General features: G+C 40.8%; 2 protein-coding genes across 3 annotated transcripts; one reads left to right on the forward strand and one right to left on the reverse strand.

Annotated features, from left to right (window-relative positions):
- Nucleotides 1–1,408: 1,408 nt before the first annotated feature.
- On the forward strand, nucleotides 1,409–13,026 carry hpcal1 (hippocalcin-like 1). The gene is made up of 4 exons (XM_020641500.3): nucleotides 1,409–1,747; nucleotides 7,618–8,116; nucleotides 9,198–9,303; nucleotides 12,331–13,026. Exons 2-4 carry the CDS (start codon nucleotides 7,739–7,741, stop codon nucleotides 12,426–12,428), a joined length of 582 nt encoding a protein of 193 aa, XP_020497156.1. The 5' UTR covers nucleotides 1,409–1,747; nucleotides 7,618–7,738; the 3' UTR covers nucleotides 12,429–13,026.
- pdia6 (protein disulfide isomerase family A, member 6) lies at nucleotides 12,931–19,601 on the reverse strand. Of its 2 annotated transcripts, none has more exons than XM_020641499.3 (13): nucleotides 19,443–19,601; nucleotides 18,958–19,099; nucleotides 17,865–17,922; nucleotides 16,687–16,813; nucleotides 16,379–16,485; nucleotides 16,158–16,285; nucleotides 15,550–15,664; nucleotides 15,158–15,298; nucleotides 14,974–15,058; nucleotides 14,814–14,886; nucleotides 14,575–14,733; nucleotides 14,374–14,470; nucleotides 12,931–13,592 (listed from the first exon to the last, which is right to left on the reverse strand). In XM_020641499.3, exons 1-13 carry the CDS (start codon nucleotides 19,459–19,461, stop codon nucleotides 13,521–13,523), a joined length of 1,323 nt encoding a protein of 440 aa, XP_020497155.2. In that variant the 5' UTR covers nucleotides 19,462–19,601; the 3' UTR covers nucleotides 12,931–13,520. The 2 variants fall into 2 exon arrangements, with proteins under 2 accessions (XP_020497155.2, XP_020497154.2); XM_020641498.3 differs by having other exon boundaries at nucleotides 16,158–16,288.
- Nucleotides 19,602–19,658: the final 57 nt, after the last annotated feature.

The following is a 19,658-nucleotide window of genomic DNA, read 5'->3' on the forward strand; positions in this document are numbered from 1 at the left end:
TGGGTTGAGTCAATATTTAATGTCCTAATAATACCATTTCCTTTTTTCCTCTTTAATTCTTTAGGTTTTCAAAAATAATTGCATTTAAACGGTATAAATAAACAAGTTTAAGTTTACCTAGTTGTTTTATCATTTCATTTTTTTAGAACATTCAAAATGGTTGACTTTTTTAAAAACATATATATTTTACTTTATAAATTGTGCCTAAAAAGTTGACTTAAAACAGCCCAGTTTTCAAGAGAGTTTTAAAAATGGTTTAATCCCCTTTACTCAAGCAGCAACAGGCTTGATGTGGTAGCATTGGGTTACAAATTGGCAACAGCAACAAAAGCAAACCTCAGACTACTTTATCACTGCCTCAACCCCCCATAGTCTGTATTGTACTCACTCTTAGGTAGAGATAAAAACTCAACGTGCTTATAGAAACAGGTGTCGGGCTTCAGGAAGAACCACACGCGCGCACACACACACACACACACACACACAAGCATACACACAGTTAATTATTTATCCACTCTCTGAAATGCTGACATACACACCACCCTGCCTGCAGTGACACTTTAGCCTACACAAGAGAGGTTTACTGTCATAGGCACTTGTGGAGGGGAGGGGTGTGCATCTTCAGAGAGGCTGAAGAGGGAGAAGTCACGCAGTGGATGGAGATGAAATTTGGTTTTAACTTGATTATGTAATACTACCAGTGCTTTTCTTTCAGTTTGCATCAAAACACAAGAGGAACTTGTTATGTATTAAAGAGGTCACTCTACGTTTCTTCCTTTTTTTCTATCAAAGCAAATGATAATGCCGATGATTGTGGGCTATCATTTAAAGTTCTGTCGACCGAGGAGGTTTAATGTCAAACATTTTTATACTATAACACACCCCTTTATTTATAGTTAGGCCTATGTATGACCGTCAATGCAATATTTAGGCTATACAAAACTTAATTTATACATTTTTTAAGAAGTAGACATTGACTTATTTTTGTAATAACAACAGGCATGTTACGTGCAGTTGCGGAATGCTTAACATAGTATCAGGATTTTCCCTCAAATGTGAAACGTTTATTTTAGATATTGTGCTAATAATAGTCTCCAGTGATTATTTTCCATACGGACGCTGCTGCAACAGTTTCTACGATGGAAGCAACGGGTGTGGACGAGTCCATTCAGCGCGTAGGGGAGTTCAATGTACAAAACATAAACTTCAAATCGGTAAATAGATACAAAACATATTTAGAACAACACAGCTAAATTACTTTCCCCGTGAGTTCTCGTGTATTTTCATTACAAGATGTACTTAGTTATCCGGAAGCTTGACGAAGTTTGTTTGCTCGCCTTTAGAGAGAAAAGAAACCCCCTCTGTTAGTAACTTTGTAAAGCCGGATGAAAACCGAGCTCTGTGCCACATCTTCCACTGAATGATAAAGCCGCTTCACCGGGAACTGGAGGCAGGACCGAATAAATAAGAACGTAGCTTGGAAAAACAAATCCAGCCTGTTGCTGTTTAACATAACATATTTTGTAGTTAGTTCCGGAATTGACAGGCAGGCGGTAAAAGTAACACGAGCATCTTGTACTGTTGCCCGGTCTGCTTTTCCCAGAGTTTTATCAACAGCTGGAGGGGTGATAGGTTAGGCGACTCCGTTAAGTTGAGGGTTTAGTGACGTCATAAAGTGGAAAAGTGGGCTTAACCAAAAGTGTGGACTTTTTAACCGGGAGACTCATAAACAACTCATGTAAAAGAGGTAAGTTTTCATCACTTTATGAAACCAGTTGAGAGCGTGTTGTCAACTTAGTGTAGCAGCTCCAGAGGTTAGGCTGCCTTGCCTTGTCAGTTTCCCCGAGACACAGGAGGGTGTTACAAGGGACTACACCCATACTGGACCGGCCTACATCTCACCTAGTCTTTCAAATGTGTCGAACTGTTCCGACTATACTCAGCCTCTGGCACACCCTAAAATACACTTTAATGCATTTAACGTGTAACAAACTGTAAACAAAAAGAAAGAAAAATTAATCTGTTAATATGATATTCAAGTATTTGGATAATTGAGATGTTTTTTTTTTTTTTGTAGTGAGGAAAAGTAGGCCAACCTCTATCATAAGTGTAAGAATTATAAAAATCGGCATTTCTTTAAATTTATTCACATACTTTATTAATCCAGAGGGGAAAATCTGGTTTTACACTCTGTTATTGAGAGACATGCTTGTCACACACATAGGCCCGAATTACACACATTACACACATGCACAAACAGGACCTAAGGACATGATGTAGGTAATGTAGGCCTATACTTGACAACTTTAAAATGTATATTCAGCAGTACTTTGAGTCTTCAACTTTAGTCTAAACAGGAAGGGATTTGTGTCATGCCAATACTTGAATAACTTGTGACCGCAATGATTCAGATAGCCTACAGTTCAGTGATTTGTTAACTGGGAATTCATTTGTCTTGTGTTGGTCACGTTTGCAGTTTATGTACTTTTTTTTTCTTGTGTCTTTCTTGCCAAGGAGAGAAGATCTTAATCTAAGTGAGGTTTCTTGGAAAAACATTGCTTTACCATCATGGACACATTTTTAAAATCAAACTCATATTTCGAAGGTTTGATGGAGTCATTACCCGGCTCTGAGAGAAAAGGACAACTATGTTTACACTGTTGTTTCCTACTCCTTTTATAAATTACTAATACACAAGTCAACATGTGAACAAGCGTGTCCGATATTGAATAAGCCCACTCACTGGATGAAAACATTCTCATAAACTCACTTCTATCACCAAATCATTGATTTGCAGATGGTAACTTTTGCTTGCGATACAGTTGCACAATGTGTGATTGGAGTATGGGTTTGGAGATTAATCAATGAGAATAATGCAGAAATTTTTTTTAAGGAAATTGCTGTATTACATACAAATATTTGAAACCTCTCAAGTCTCAATATATCTTCCGCCCTGCATGTGCCCTGGATTGATAGCTACACCGCCTTCCTCTCATAAGCTTCAGCACTACTATCCTGTTGCCTTGACTACTGGTGTGTCAGGGGACTTCATCCTGATCCTCCGCATGGTTCTCTCTGACACTCAGTTCAGGGAGAGAGAAAAAACAGAGCGCTCGTTTAGTCTTGTTCTTCCTCCTCTGACACCGGGCTGACTCCTCACCCACCTGATGCCGTCTTAGTTACCTGTAGTACACACAGTACTTCAGGCTGCAGTCCTGCTCTGCTCATACACACAGGCCACAAGAACTACTGAAACGGGAAGTCTGCTTTCTTTCCGTGCGCTGAACCATGTTAGTTTGTTTGATTTACATTCCATTCAAAAGCGGACAGCATGAAAAATGTTTTTCTGTCCTGCTTGTGCAGTGTTTACTATGGGAAAGGTCGGTTCTATTTTTGGGAGAAAAGAAATATCCAATTGGTCATCACATTTTACTCAAGGGCTGCATTTACTCATCTTTTAACCTACTGATGTTTTATTTATTTTGTAATCTATTTGTCTATAAAATGTCATTGTCCAATCTTCAGTGCAGATGTGAACTTAACTATCATAGATGGCAAATAAAACCGATAAATATTAACAACTTCAAAGCTAAAGCAAGTGATTTATTCACTAAAAAAGTGCATTCACCATTTATAATGACATAATAGTTTCATTCCATTTACTGTCTACTTTCATTTTTTTATAAAATCTTTACGCGTACATATTTGCATGTAAACTTTGACACCATATATTTTTGTTTTCCACAGCATCATGATTTTGATTCCGTAAATTTGCTGCCCTAATCTGCCCCTGCACAATGTTCTGTACCGTAACACACTTTCAGCTTTTCACCTCTCCTATCCCGTCTTTCGAATTTTCTTCTTTGCTTTAGAAAAGTATTGAGCATTTTGAAAAAAGAAGAAAGAAGGTTTTCTTCGTTATGACAAAAATGAGGTGGACCTGCAAACAGCAGTGAAACTGGTCTGGTTAGAGGTTTATAGCTGTTATTGCTGTTTGGGGGTGGGGGCGTTATGCTTGTTGCATCGAGCCTGTGTAAAACTGTCTCATTAGGCAGTCAGTGAACCCCTCTGGAACAAAAAGTGGACCAGAGAGCTCTGGGATTGCTGTGGGGGTCTGGGACAGGAGAGAGACTGTTGCTGTGTAATTGAGGGGAATTGCAAACGCTGGATAGGGAATGGGAATCTGGAGGGGCTGTGGTGTGTCAAACAACGCTCGCTGACTTTGTTACAGTTCTCGTCTTCTATGCAGGGAGATCATGTCACTTTCTGTAGTGGAGCTCAAGAAGTTATTTTTGACCACATTTTGAAACATTTTCCACCGCATCAAGTCGGGACGATGAAAAAAAAAGCCGGCAGAATTGCAGAGTTCCCAGCTGTGAAAACGTATTAACTTCCTGTGGTGTTTTTAAACGCAGACCTGTTTACTCACGAAGGAATGACTTGTGTTACATATTTAGTTGACATTAGGCTAGTTTCCCTGTGTCACGGAATGAAAAAAACCCACATTGCCTTGAGATTTGCTTGATCAATACCAGAAAATTCAAAAAATATTTTGGAAAACTAAGTTAGCATGATGATGTGAAATTGGCCTTTCAATTCCCTACTTTACGCTTTTGATTCCACCTTAGGTTGAGGCTTTAATGAGCGTTTGAGGTTATGCACATCAGTAAACCAGTTTTACTCCTAAAAATGTGTAAAAAAAATACTTTTGTGTTATTTTAGCTTACCATTTTCTCTCAATGGTACAAACTGTTTATTTCTCCAGAACACACAAACTCTTCATTTAGCCTCAGAGCTTCCTTAAAACATCATCCTAGGAGTTTTCAGTCTTCCAGCAGTGAATATTGTAGGCTTTTTTAATGTGGCTTTGTGTGCTTAAGAGGAATAAATAGCAACGCCCATATTTATGTCTGCTCCAGCTCAGCCTGCACACGGAGCTGTCCTGGAAAAGTCCATGTGACCCAGAGCTGAGGAGGTGCTGCTGCTTCCTCATCCTGTTGTATGTTAGAGCGGAAGGACAACGGTCAGGCCTGCAGGGCACTCTGTCATTTATACCACTGCCTTGTTAAACCAGAGTAAGCAGACAAGGACTTTCTATTCTCCAAGTGACCATCAATTTGATTGAGCTCTGTAAAGTGTTTTTAAAGTATCTCAAGATCCTTTCATACAATAGCATAGTGCAGTCTTAAAATGTGATAGAAGACTTTGGCTCTGTTTGAAACCATTTTCATTCGCAGCAGCTTATTTTTGGCCAGGCCAGAAGCATGGCTCCAGAGAAAGCAGTTCTAGTCTGTCATTGCTCAGTCCACCGCTTTGGTCTGGACTACACAGATCTCAACAATTTCTTTGATGGATTGTCTTGAAAATTTGCAAAGACTTCTATATTTTTTTATGTGTAATAATATCAACACAGGCTTCATAGTTGGACATGTAATTTGATTTTTTTAGATTATTTTTGGGCATTTTTTGCCTTTAATGGAGAGACAGGACAGTGGATAGAGTTTGAAATCAGGGAGAGAGAGTAGGGAATGATATACGGGAAAGGAGCCACAGGCTGGATTTGGACCTGGGCCGCCCGCTTGGAGGACCATAGCCTGCATAGGTGGGGCGCGCGCACTAACCACTGCCCCACCAGCGCCCCATGGGCACATTATATTGTCAGACTTTTGCAAACATGTTTGCATGCTGATGCAGACAATAAGCTTGAACCGTAACTCTCCCTAGGTAATGCGTCACAGATTCTGTAGGCTTTCCATCCTTTTTTTTTATGTTTAAAAAGACGAAATGACATAGAATCAAATGTTTTCCTCAAAATCTCATCTACCACATTTGTTGGAAACATTTTGGACTTAATTATGAAGAACAAAACAAATCATCAATGAGGTGCCTGTAAAAGAAACGGTCCGCGTTAATGTGATTTCTCTACTATCCAAAAGTCGCATTGTTAAGAGTATGTGCCAATGGCTGCTCCTAAAACCTGCCTGCTTCTCATTTCACTCTGTGACTTGGATTAATAACACTGCAGGAAATTACGCCAATGTGGCAATCATCAGAAACGAGGGCACACGTGTGTCAAAAAGACCTCGTCCAAATTGACATTGCTCTCACTTGTTCCTCCCCAGATAGAATCATCCTGGTGCCAGGGGAGATACGCAGGAGAGATGTGATTTCAATTATTGAAAAAGAGAGGGAACACGGGGATAATGCATCTCTCTGTCAGATTAAGTCATTATAGAAAACACGGATGAGTGGAGGTGTCATTCAGAGAGATTATTATGTAATTGAAGCGCACGTATTATCAAAGGGGCTCATGTACTATAGCTGGAAATAATGTTTCTCTCTGTGTGTCATTCTTTTTCCATTCTTTCTTCCTTCGTGCCCCCGCACATCTCTCTCGTTCTTTCCCTCCTACACACACACTTTACCAGATACATGTTGTTAAAGAGACTGGCTCAGGATTTGCTAAATTTCTCACTAAGATTTGTTTTTAAAGGCGCAGCAGTCACAGTTTGTAGCTGTTTTTTTTTTTGTTTTTTTTTTACTCTCACCACGCGGATTTTGGCTCTTTCTCTTTCTTTTTGTTTCTTTCATTTCACATAAAAAGGCCACAACAAAATATGACTGCACTCTTGTGTGTAATGAAGGATAAACATTATGATTAGTTTTGTAATTTGTTGAGATTTTTTCTGTCTTTTTGTGGCATATGAGCAAGTGTGTGCGGGCCTCTCCTCCTCCTCTTGATGTGCATTGCACAATAATTTGTGTCTTTAAACCACTGTATTTTCTATAAAATAGGTTTATTTTTTTCTTTTGATATATTAGAAAATATTTAGCCCCTAACTTTATTTTTGTATTTTCATTTAAAAGCAGCACACAAACTTTCAGGTGTCATATTTTAATGCTTTTTGTCTCACCGGTGTTTGCCTGTGCTTTATCAGTGTGTTTCATGCACAAACTGCCCTGATTTAATATCTATAATGCTGTTGTGGTTTTATTCTGGTTGTTTTTATGCATCCTCATATCCCCAATCCTGAATGCCCCTGCTTACATGAATAAACAGAATGTATCCATGGAAACAGATTGTAGACAAACCACAGAAACTAAAGGTGAATAGGCCCAGGTGGCAAAAAGCTTCAGTGTCCTTGTTCGCAATGGTATTATTATTATTATTATTGTTTTTTTTAGCAATCATCACTGTTTCTTTTTAATACAACTGCTTCAAATGTGCATTTGAACATAAAGGTGGGGTTATTATCCGGCCCTCTCTTACAGCCAGAATGAGCCTGACCGCTTAGAAAGTGGCTTTATGATTAAAATCAAAGCCTCAGGACACTTTTCCCTCCACCATGCAGTGCGGGGTCGATAAATGAACACCGTGCCTGAGGACACATACTGTATCCACAGAGACCAACCCCACCTCTGTACCCCCAAACGCACACAGAGACACACATATTGTAATCTCTTAACAACTTTAGTCGTTTTCTGAGGAGCATCTTTAGCACACATGTTATGTTAACAGACTGCAGCAGGCTGTGAGGAATTATTTTTATATTGACCCGATAAATCCTTCATGGTATTCATATGAAGTTATTAATGATGGTTGTTGGTCTCCTGCAGGAACAGAGAAAAGAGGACAGATAGCGACGTTGACCGGAAAAGGTGCAGGGAGAGTGGAAAATTGAAAGCACAAGGAAAAAAACACTAAACCAGCTATCTGCCTGCCTGAGAGAGCGGCATCATGGGTAAACAAAACAGCAAGCTGCGGCCTGAGGTCCTCAACGACCTGAGAGAAAACACAGAGTTCACTGACCACGAGCTGCAGGAGTGGTACCGCGGCTTCCTCAAGGACTGTCCTACAGGCCATCTCACTGTGGAGGAATTCAAGAAAATTTACGCCAACTTCTTCCCATACGGAGACGCCTCAAAGTTTGCAGAGCATGTGTTCCGCACGTTTGACACCAATGGAGACGCCACCATCGACTTCAGAGAGTTCATCATCGCCCTGAGCGTGACGTCCCGGGGCGGCCTGGAGCAGAAGCTGCGCTGGGCCTTCAGCATGTATGATCTGGACGGGAATGGGTACATCAGCCGGGCAGAGATGCTGGAGATAGTTCAGGTGAGGACACAGTGTATGACTCATGCTACTGAGTGGGCTTTCCCTAATTGATTTCTACTCTGGTTCTCTTACCTGATGCTGGTGGGCAGTGGCCAAACTCCTCATCATCTGACATCCTTCCTTTTTCTTACCGACCATAACTGACTCACTGTACCAAATGAAATGTCTTTATTTATCCTAACTAGTACTACTACTGAACAATATATTATTCTACAGTTTGCATTTGGGACATATATACAGTAACAGTTAATAACTTTGGCCATCATTTCCATAATTCATGGATTAGTTTGGTTGTCAATTTGAAATCCCCTCCCCCACAGAAAATGCTATACCATGAGTTGAAAATCTATTTCATATCCAGTTCACTATCACATACAAAAGCAGCATATTCTCACGTTATTGCAGCCACAACTCAGGAACTGATTGATATATTTTGCTCAATAAAATGCCGAACATTAAAAACATGATCTGGTTAATTCATAAAGTGTGTTTTTCGTTTATCAGTCCATCTTTCTGATGACTAAGTTTTGATTTAGTATTCAACTGCGGGTCTGAATTCATAAGATGACCCTTCTTGGTGGATGCAGGCTGCCCTTTCTGTGTTTTCTTATCACTGAGGCTATATTTACTTTTCCAATATGGTGAGCTGAGCAGCCTGCAGGGCCATATCAATATTAGCTCAGTCCGTTGTGTTTGTGGATACAAATGAATGTAAGCGGGGGAAAAAAAGAATGCAATCGTTGAATGCTTTCTGTTTTTCCGCAGAAGCCTTTTCTTACCCCTGACCTTTAGATGATCTGATATGTGTTGTTTAAGCAGGTACAAATGAACACATTAGACTTTGTTCAGAGGGCCTGTCTGTGAGTGTAACAGCAGGATGAGCTTTGCTTGCCAGACCACCATCATTACCAGCTAGCAACAGAAAACATGATAGAACATTAAGATGAAAGATATATGCAGTTAGATGAAACGAATATGTCAGGCGGCAACAGTTACTGTATATTTCCACTGCATGAATGATGAACAAGCACAGCCTACCAAATGAAACAGCACATAAAAGCATGTTTTCTTACCTTTATAGGCAATTTACAAAATGGTATCATCAGTGATGAAGATGCCTGAAGATGAGTCCACACCAGAGAAAAGGACGGACAAGATATTCAGACAGATGGACATCGACAATGATGGTAAGATTAATATTTTAGTCATTTCTATATGCATGAGAGTTTATCACAGGAAGTAAGTATAAAGTATTTGGAAACAATTTTCCCAACATTTACATATTTATCACTAATGATTATATCAATATTCAGTCCATTTTTTTAAATTGAAGGTTTTCAGAAGTAGTGTACTTGGCAGTTGTAATGGATAATGAACAGCACAGCGGACATTATAAGAGAAATAAATCACAATATTCTCGTCTCAGTCCGAAGGGGTTCATACAATGAACGCAATAATGACCTGTTAGCTTAGCTGTACATTATCCCACTTATTCAGAGGCTACTTAATGCAGAAAATAATAACCTGACAAGAATAGGTTTTCAGAAGAACTTGTAACATTTTCCACCTCGCCTCACTGATCAGTATGGGGAAACAGGAACTACAGAAGATGGTTGGAAAGGAGAGAAAGAAATTGAGTCACATAACAACATGACGTAACACGAACACGACTCACAACATCATTAACAGGCTTCTGCACCTGAGCCTGCTGTGCCAGCGGTCTGACATTTAGTGTGAAAAGGTGACACAACACATGTAACATGTGCCTACGCATTTCCTGACTTGCTATTCTGAAGGTTTCTGACACGTCACGACTCAGTCAGACATTAGAGCTATTAATACAGCAGGGGCCAGCTGACTTTGTTTTAAAGCAGGATTTTGGTTGTAGAAAGACTTCAGGTCAAACTGTGCGTCTAAGAATGAAGTTTTATTACACTGCACGGTTTGTCACACCCACGGGCACAGCTGCACTGTGGAGTAAATCCACTAAAAGTAAGTTAACCCTCCCAAGACCTTTATACAGATGCTGTCTGAAAGAATGATGTCCTTATTTTAAAGACATTATGGAAGACTTAGAGTCTTCTTTTTTTGTTGAGGATGAGAATAAACTTCAATAAAATATTAGGAGTGGTTGTAACTTCTGCAGCAAATGTTGTCAACTTTATTTAAGGGCCTTACTTTTAGTTACTTGAAAATGCACCTGCCCTTAAATACAAACTGGGAAAAAGTCTCAGGTAAGACTTAAAATGTTAAGACAAAACAAGGTTGTATTTATGACACAGTGGTATGTCATTTCTCATGTAAAGTGCTTCTTAACAAGGTCTCTTCAAACTTAGAAGTCACTTTCATTCAGATTATGTGGTAATAGAATTGTTGTAAATACATTCTCATGTTTATGTTTTATCAGGATAATCAGTTTTGGTTTATTGTTTAGTTTAGTTATGGCTCATTTTATAGTGGCCAGCATCTAATACTTCACATTTAAAAGTAATATCTAAGTTAAATGTTAAAAGAGGGTATTGGTATTCACACATTATCATGGGAAAGATAGGAAAGTCCGGGTTCCCAGGCAAGTTGAAGTTGTGGTGTCTGCAGTTTGGACTATTTCCTAGGTCTCTGAAATACCAATCTGAAAGGGGGAAAGGCCGGGAAGGTTAGTTCATTTGTATATTAGGAATTGGTTAGGAGCTCATCTGTGTCTGAGTAGCGTGGCATTGTCTGGGAAAGGCATTCTCCAACTACCAATGACTAGTTTAACAGAGGAGTTCAAGTGGGAGAAGGTCAGGACAGAGACTATCAGGGATCAAGGGCAGGGTTGTTAGTGATGTGGTCCCAAATCCAACTAGATGGAGGGAATAGAAACGGGACGGTTCAGGAAGCAGAGGCAGGTAGGAGTGGGATGTAGAGGATTCATAGCACGAGCTCATTACTGGAATAACTGCAAAGTTTGCATAAAGAAAGACGGTAAGGGAGATGTCAGATGAAGCAGCAGAAACCAATCGGTTGATTTGGGGGCTGAAAAAAAGGTGGGAGAAAATCATCTATCTTCTTTGTTTTTCTTTCTTCTCTCTTACATTGTCTCCTTTCTAAGAACTCTCTACAGACTTTTGTGTGTTTTTCTATTTTCTCTTGTGTTCTCTTTGCTGTTCTTTTTCATGTGTAACGTTGCACCAGGCATTGTCTCATTTTGGCCGTGGGGGGCTATTAGGGGCCATGTGTTAGGGGTCAGTAGAATCAGCTTTGTCACTAACCGGAGCTTGCATGTACGGAGCCTGGGTTGTTGAAGGTGGCAATGCTGTTTGGGCTGTGATGGCCAAGTGGTGGGGTAGGTAAGATAAAGAAGTTGTGTGTGTGTGTGTGTGTGTGTGTGTGTGTGTGTGTGTGTGTGTGTCTGTGTGTGAGTATGGTGGGCGGTGAGAGCTAGCATGGAGGGGGCGTCCTCTCTAGGACGCCAGAGCTCACTGCCCAGCCTTCTCGAGGTGTTGTGGGACTAGTTGGATGAAACACCAGTGAAGGGAGGTTCCTATTAGACAACCCAGATAATGTTCTGGCACTTGCTGCCCATCAGTCTACTACACGGTTGAGTTGTTGGGCCCAGAAGGGGCAGTGTGGAAGGGTAGGTAGTCTCGGCATTGTCACTACCTAGCTCGCATAAACGAAGCATGGGTCTGTTGAAGGTGGCAACTAAGGGCCATAAAGTGGGTTATGTACCTGGTCAGTAGGGCATATATGAGCGCTTATCCTTTCATTAGGACACAAGTATCCTCTTTTTATTATAAACAAGCATTATTCAGTCTAAACAGCAGTAATATATATATGGATGAATCAAAGCAAAAAATGTAGTGCTGCACATTCTTTCTTTTGTCAAAGTGCTAATCAATTCACCTTTAGAAGTCCTGAATTATCAGAGAACAGTACAACAGCACCACCTGCTGGTTATTGTGACTTGACATCCATTAATTCATCACTCATTTGTAATAAAACAAAAATCTATAAATTGAGGTAATTAAGTTGTAAGATGTTTTATACTCTCCCTGTGCCGTGTTATGTGCTGAATATTTTTTCAGCACAAATGAATAAAATGATATTCCAAATGAATATCTGCAGCTCTTGTGTGGATATCATTGAGTCGCTGGCTGCTGTGTGATTCACCCCTCCTTCACACCTTCCCACTTCTGCTGACTTGCATTTTATTTTGGGTCTCTGCTTCACAGGTAGATTGTCTTTGGAGGAGTTCATCAAAGGTGCCAAGAGCGACCCGTCCATAGTCAGACTGCTGCAGTCGGATCAGGGAGCCTCTCGTCAGTTCTGAGGACAGAGACTTTGACAGACACACACTCTCTTTTACACAACCACAAACCCACATTCATTCAGCTTTTGAGGCTTGGCTGTCATCACACCCACCTCGACAGACATCTTTTCCTTGTAACACTCCGTGTCTGAATGTTTACATGGTTATTTTCTTCAATGTGGCTCCTTTTCTGTGGACTCTGGTGTGCTCTAGGTTGATGTATTCTTATGTTAAACTCTTGCCTTTAAATGGCTTCAACCTGTCCTCCATAAATGAAGTGCCATATCATATATTTATACTGACCGGATCATGAGCTAGTATTATTACTCCTACTATGTTACACTTAAGAGGAAACTCATTACATTGCTTGTACAATTTGATTCGACTCACCTGTGTTGTTGTCAGGACCGCAGCTTAACAAGTGGATGTTCTGAACAAGCTCTGTATGCCTTCGATATTGCATGCGCTCTGTGATATACGGTTTCTAATATTGTAACAGTTTACGTGAATAAGGAGGCCGTGGTCGTTTTTATTCCTTTTTATTTTTGTAACAAAAATGTCAATTTGTTTTCACACAATTGAAATAAAGTCGTGTAAGAAAAATCTACACAAGAAGTCCCACAGTATCCCCCAGGTCCTTGACAGATATGATGTAAACCCACAGAGATTCACACTTGTTTTTAAAAAGACAAAAAAATAGAGTCACATCAGGTTGGACATTGAAGTGTTACTTTATCATTTCAAATAGGTGCTGAAGACGGGAGGAGGGAGCAGTATAAAACAAAACAAAAAAGAAGACTTGAATGGAAAACTGAAAAGCCACATTCAGAACCTCTTCCCTCCTCTCTTCAGCCTCTGATGTTCACCATGTACGAGAGGCAGAGTTCACTCCAGCGACACACACTGCCTGCTCCCTCCTGTTCCTCCTCATGTGACAGACAAAGATGATGTGAGAAACTGCAGATGTCTCTCATGTGTCTTTTCTGCAGTATTTCAGTAACCTGGCGACCGGGCCTCCTATTCGTCCACAGGAGAGAGAAGGCGGGTCACACAGGATCGGACCAGACCGGATCCAACCGAGCCAGTCTGGATCAAATCCTGCCCTGTTCAGGTTCATAACTCATCCTTGTCAAAGTCATCATCCAGGTCTACGTCACTGAGGTCGTACTCCTCCTCAACAGGAAGCTGTGGATGGCACAGAATGTGAATTTTATTTTTTAGCAAAAATGGAAAAGAGCAGAAAAGCTTTTACTCCAGCTCATTTATAGATTGCTAATGCTGGATTTTCAGATAATCAGTACACCTTGAAGATTATCGTTTCTGCCAGGCTGTTTACATAATACTCAGGTCTCTTCTTAAATTGAAACAAACATTTGCGGATGTAAGAAAGGAAACACTGGGATGTCTTTCACACTCAAGAGGCTGTTACAGATGTTTCATTTATGCATTAAGTACAGACACAGTGAGAGCACGTTGAGGATAACTATGTTTAGTGTTGCAGACATTGAAGCATTAAGCCAAATATAATCCCAGGTTGGTCAAAAAAAGACACATTTTTGTTGCACCAAACAGACAAAACAATCATCAAATCTGTCAGTCGGGACTTTGTTGGATCAAGTCATTTTGGTTGGCTGTTTTGCAGTTCGGGCTGTTCCAGGGATTTTTTTTATGGAACCAATTGAACTATTGTAAACATTGTGTGTGGAAATATATTTTAGAAAAAAAGGGGGCTAAAAATCTGGACTGAGATTGTAACATGACGGATATAAAACTGAACTTTGCTGCAGAAAAAAAAACACAGGACTACATTGTCTGCATCTTTTGGACAATCAGCAGAGTTCTATTCACCTTTTTTTTTTTTTGCTTTTTCTTCAATTCTGTCTTTTACTTTTTAATGAACAAGAAGCCATAACAACTGTTATCACCCAGTCTCACTCATCAGACCTTGTCTAAATCTCCCACTCACCTGTCCGTCTTTGCCATCCCAGGGCTCAGCAGCTGCAATCTTGGGCATCACCCCGCCTCCCAGAGTGGAAGTGGAGCCACGGCCCACAGAGAGCTCCCTGAGGAAAAGATGAACCACCATGAGTACCATCTGAATTACAATTTGATTTTTTTGATTTTTTTAATATGTTAAAGAAGACTCAGGAAACAAGGCGCCCACTACCTGAGGAACTCGTGTATGCCAGCGTCACTGAAGGAGCCCTTGAGCAAAGCAAACTTCATCTTCCGTGTGTTGATGGCGGCCATGGCGGGGTAACCAAATCCGCCGATACCAAGAGCGGCCTCCAGCTCCATCTGAACTCCAGCCTCGGCCCACATCCATCTGATGAAGACAGAAGAGGCTGTTAGACATAGTCATAGTTAGTAATTCAACCAATACTCCATGTATGATCTCTTCCTTACCCCCACATCTTCTTCTTGTACTTCTCAGCCATATTTATCATCACCTCCAGATAACCGTTTCTGCCTGATGCACCTGATAGAAAGGACAGTGAAGGGTGAGATTTTCAATAATCAAGTTCTGTGTTATTATTAGAAACATTTAAGATGTGTGTGCTCTCACCTGTGTCCAGGATGTGTGGCAGGAAACCGATGACACACAGCTGGCTGTCCTCACACGTCTTCTTCAAGATGTCTTCACTGAGGATCTGAGGCAAAACCATTTACAATATAAGACGTGTTTTATAAACTTGAAATGATCGCTTTGCTCATGTCAGTGTTAATAACCAATACGCAGGTGTACTCACCTCCAGCAGTTCAGGTGGAGCAGAGTTGTCAGAAAACAGATCCAAAGCCCTCTCGATGATGTCACCTCGAGAGCGGCCTCCTTGGTAATCTTCGGGCTCCTCACCTTTGCGGAAAATCTTGATGGTGGGAAATCCACGGATCTATACACACAAAATACATTTATAGCTCGACTTAGAATCAGTTGCATATTGATCTTTAATACAGGATGCAGTCCAGGAAGACGTACTTTTTGGTAACATTTTCCCCAACTTGTATCCTACTAAGCAGCATTGTTTAACAGAATAGTGTTTTTTTTGACTGGTGTGTCATGCCTGCTAATGTACTATAATACAGAAGTTGGTTTCAGAATTGAGCACCAATGTGGCACTTAACCTTATGGATTCACACTCACCCCGTAGCGGCTGGACACCGCCTGGTGCACAGTTGCATCTACAGCTCCGAGGCGAACTTTGCCCTTGGTCTGCTCCTTGACAGCAGTGGCTGCAGCTGCCCACTCAGGCTCCAGGCTGTTAGCAACCGAAGTGAGCAAAGGTTAGAATAATACCAACACGATCACAACACGTGAAAAACAATCGAGTCAACATGAGAGAATTCACAACTCAAAATAAAGAGTGCATCGACTTCTTCCAGAGTATGTTTCTGCTATCATTCATATTTTCCCCACATAAAAACATGATCGCATCTACTCTTCATCTCTCATTCACAAATTCTAGATCCAAGTAACAACAAAAGGAAACAGAGATGCATCTGAACATTTTTTAACCTCAGTCAGACCAAGACTGTGATTAGTCTTTTCTGCACCAAAAACTGAAACTGGAAGATGTATCCAAATGGTAAGTTTCATTTGCATCTCTTCTCATGTTGAATGTGAGCTTGTGACTAACTGGCAGTTGCCACATATCCACAGATCTCATTTCTTTTTTCCTAGTGGGGTTGGGGTTTGATGTGTGCTTTGTGTGCCCACAGCTAAAGATAAACAGTGGGAAGTATCATACTGACTTTTTGCAGTGTCCACACCAGGGGGCAAAGAACTCCACCAACCACACGTCGTTACCCTCCAGTACCATCTTGTCAAAGTTGTCATCAGTGAGCTCCACCACATCCTCCTTACTGCCACCGCCGCTGCTCTGCTGGAGGGAAGGGGAGTGTTACTTCAACACAATTTGTAAAGTGTTGACAATGGCAAAAATAAATGATGCTCTGTTTACTCCTGGACCTACCTGCTTGCTGTAGCCAGAGCTGCCAGATTTGCCGCTCAGCCGATCTTTCACCAGAGAGCGTAAAGCATTCATGGCTCCGTCCACGATTGCCTGACTACTGCGGCCACCTTAAAGTTGAAGGACATGCAGAGGTCAGTCAATGTAGCCACAAACAACACCTGCCTATAGATGTTAAGTGTTTGACCAATAAACGATAAATTACTGTACTTCCACCTCATTTCCTTTCAGTTAAAAATAAATAAATCATAAAAGCATATACATATTCTTTGAAAGAAGCTATTTGTTTGGTGTCCTGGTTTTGTGCGCACCTTGGTAGTCCTCCGGCTTGTTCTTGTTGCCTCCAAAGACCTTGATGGTGGGGAATCCTCTGACTCCATACTGACCTCCCATTGACTTGTGCTGGTCTGCATCCACAGCGCCGATCTTCACGATGCCCTGAGGGATTTCAGATCAAACAGGAGTGTGTACAGACTCAACTCTTATATACAGCTTATTATGGAGGCCTGTCAATCATTTTCTTCACATACAATCTCTATGCTGTTCCTAAAAGTCAGCATGTTGATGAACATGTGCAGAAACAGACTTCACACCATGTTGTTCAGATACATTATAGTAGCAGCGATCACTTTGTGCAGAAAAGCACGCTGCATTAAATAAACAGTGAGCCTGGCTCCTCTCTGGAACAAAAGTAATTTTATTCCTTCATATTTGATCTGCCCACATCTCATGTTAGGCTGATTTCTCACTGCTGAGTTACAAACTTCAGAGCAGTTCTAGCTGTGAATCAGAGCCGTTGTCTCTTGAGATCACGTCTTCGTTGATGCTGAGCAGAAAAATGAACAATCTTTTGAGTTTGGAATAGCTGGATCGAATGAACAATGAAGGTTTGTGTTACAGCTCGTTGATTATACAGGTTCAGTGTTTCCTCTAGGTTTACAGCGTTCGGGGGGGTGGGGACACGGCGACACAAACACTTGAAGGAATCTTGGTGTTCATGTGTTACTTTTAATGACATCTGTCCTTTTCTATCGGTAAGGTATCCTTAAATGACTTCTTTCCCTGATTTCCGACTCTATCCACTATCATATCTCTACAATAAAGACACAAAAAGCCCAAAAATAAATCTAATTTTTTTTATTTTTTTACTTGACCTTCGGGGGGGGGGGGGGGGGGGGGGGGGGGCACCCCCCTAGTATAATGGTAGGGGAAACACTGAGGTTATTAAGTATTCCTTTCTTATATATTCTCATCATAACAATACTGTCAATGGTAGTGTTGGAAAAAAAGAGTCTGATATTTGTTTTGTCACCCATGCCCCGCCCTGATTGAACAAGTAAAGGTTTCGTTTTGGAAGAAAAAGGATTTTCTTTTTTTATTTTCTTTTTTTATAAATGCCTTCAGCAGAAACAGAAAACTGTCAGTCGGCCTCGAGCCAAAATTGTATTGATTGCATAAATGCCAAGCTGTTAACAGACATTGTGTTTACCTTTAGAGCCGTCGCCGCCTTCTTCCACTCCGGAGTCAGACTCTGACAGTGACCACACCTGTGATGATGAACAGCGGAGAAGAAGGGAGGACTTTATTTCATTACTTATCACCACAGACACACTACATGAAATGAGTTAACCCTATGGTGCCTCAGTGCCGCTCGACTTCATGTGTTCAAAATACATCACAAGAACTGTCACTCTTATGAGTCACAGGACCGACACAAACATTTCAGACTGTCTTAAGACCACTCATTTAACCGCTTATAACAATTATTTAATGACCTATTTATCATGCTTTTAATAGAGCCACTTGTATGTCTGTGTTTCTGCTGTTGTTTTTGTGTCTAGCTGTATGCGCACTGATGCTCTTTTACACAAATGAAGTTCCTAACGGATAAATAAAGTTATTTGAATTGAATTGGACTGTCATTTTGCACATCTCCACTGGCTTCTTTACTGAGCTTGCTTGAAAACAGCTAGTCCATCGACTGATAACGATTAAATCAAATACCACAAGTTATAAAAAAAATGGCTAAACTTTCTGATTCAAGCATCTGAAAGAGAAACATTTTTGGTCTCTGTTCTCCTCTATCAAAACAGAAAAATTAATATTTTGTTTTTAGCATTTTTGCTTTTTTATGAACCCAACAACTAACCATATCTTAAAATGGGCAAGCTTTATTAATCTGGCAGATTCCTGAAGGCAAATCTGGCAACTTCATAAAAGAGACCTAAAATAGTTTAGATTGGCTTATAGTTAGTTGTGATAAGTGTGTACATTGTTTCTGAATGTTGTATCCATCCCATAAAGCACTTTTAATTGCCTCTATATTAGAGTGTGCACCACACAAACTTTTCAATGTGTAACTACAATGAAAGCCAAGGACGAACTGGCAGATTTGCATACAGTTGTCTAGAGCCTCTTCAGATCACAAGGTTAAAGTTTCAGTGAGGAGGAGCCAATGCAAACCAAGTGCTCATACAATGTGTTTGCACTGAAGCTATACTGCCACCTTGGTCTAACTGGGTTGATCTGAGTTCACATGTTATCAGGACATAATAGAAGAAACGAAGGTTACATGGACTCACCAGGGAGCATAAAACTCCACCAGCCACAGACTGTCACTCTGGATCACCTCTCGGTTGAAGTTGGAGGGATTGAGCTCCACAACATCATCATTAGCAGAGTAAAAGGCTTGTACAGACAGGACCAGGGAGCACCCCAACACTCCTGAAGAAGAAGAAGAAGAAGAAGAAGGAGAGGGTTTATTCTCAACAATGACTGCTCCAATATGTTCAACATAGACAGACCTAAAGAGTAGTATTAATGCCTGAGAGGAAAACGAGACTCTCCTTTAATAAATATTATATGCAGAGTTAATGCAAAAGTGAAACTGACTTTAATTCATTAATTGATTTAACGACAACAGAGGCCTGGCACTGCTTCTTTGCACCTCAACTTAGCAATGTGAGCTAGCCACAGTAGCAGAAACGCTCTCAAAACAATACAAATGAAAATATAAACTAAATATGTTACTTCTATGTCCAGAAAAGCTGCTTCTTTTATCACTCACCTAGTAGAATCGGTGTCATGGTTTTTGCTGCTCGTCCCCTCTGTTAGAAACACACACAAGCTGCTGCTGCTGCTGCTGCTGTCGCTGAGGCTCCCACAAAAGTAGATCGAAAAGTCTCACCGTGGCCCACGCTGATTGGTCCGCTGACGGCGATGCTGCGTCTCGACCAATCAGCGTGCGCCGGGTAGTTTACAGGTCCGGTACGCTGTAAAAGGA

The sequence above is a fragment of the Labrus bergylta genome, chromosome 15, assembly GCF_963930695.1.
Source record: "Labrus bergylta chromosome 15, fLabBer1.1, whole genome shotgun sequence".
NCBI lineage: Eukaryota > Metazoa > Chordata > Actinopteri > Labriformes > Labridae > Labrus > Labrus bergylta.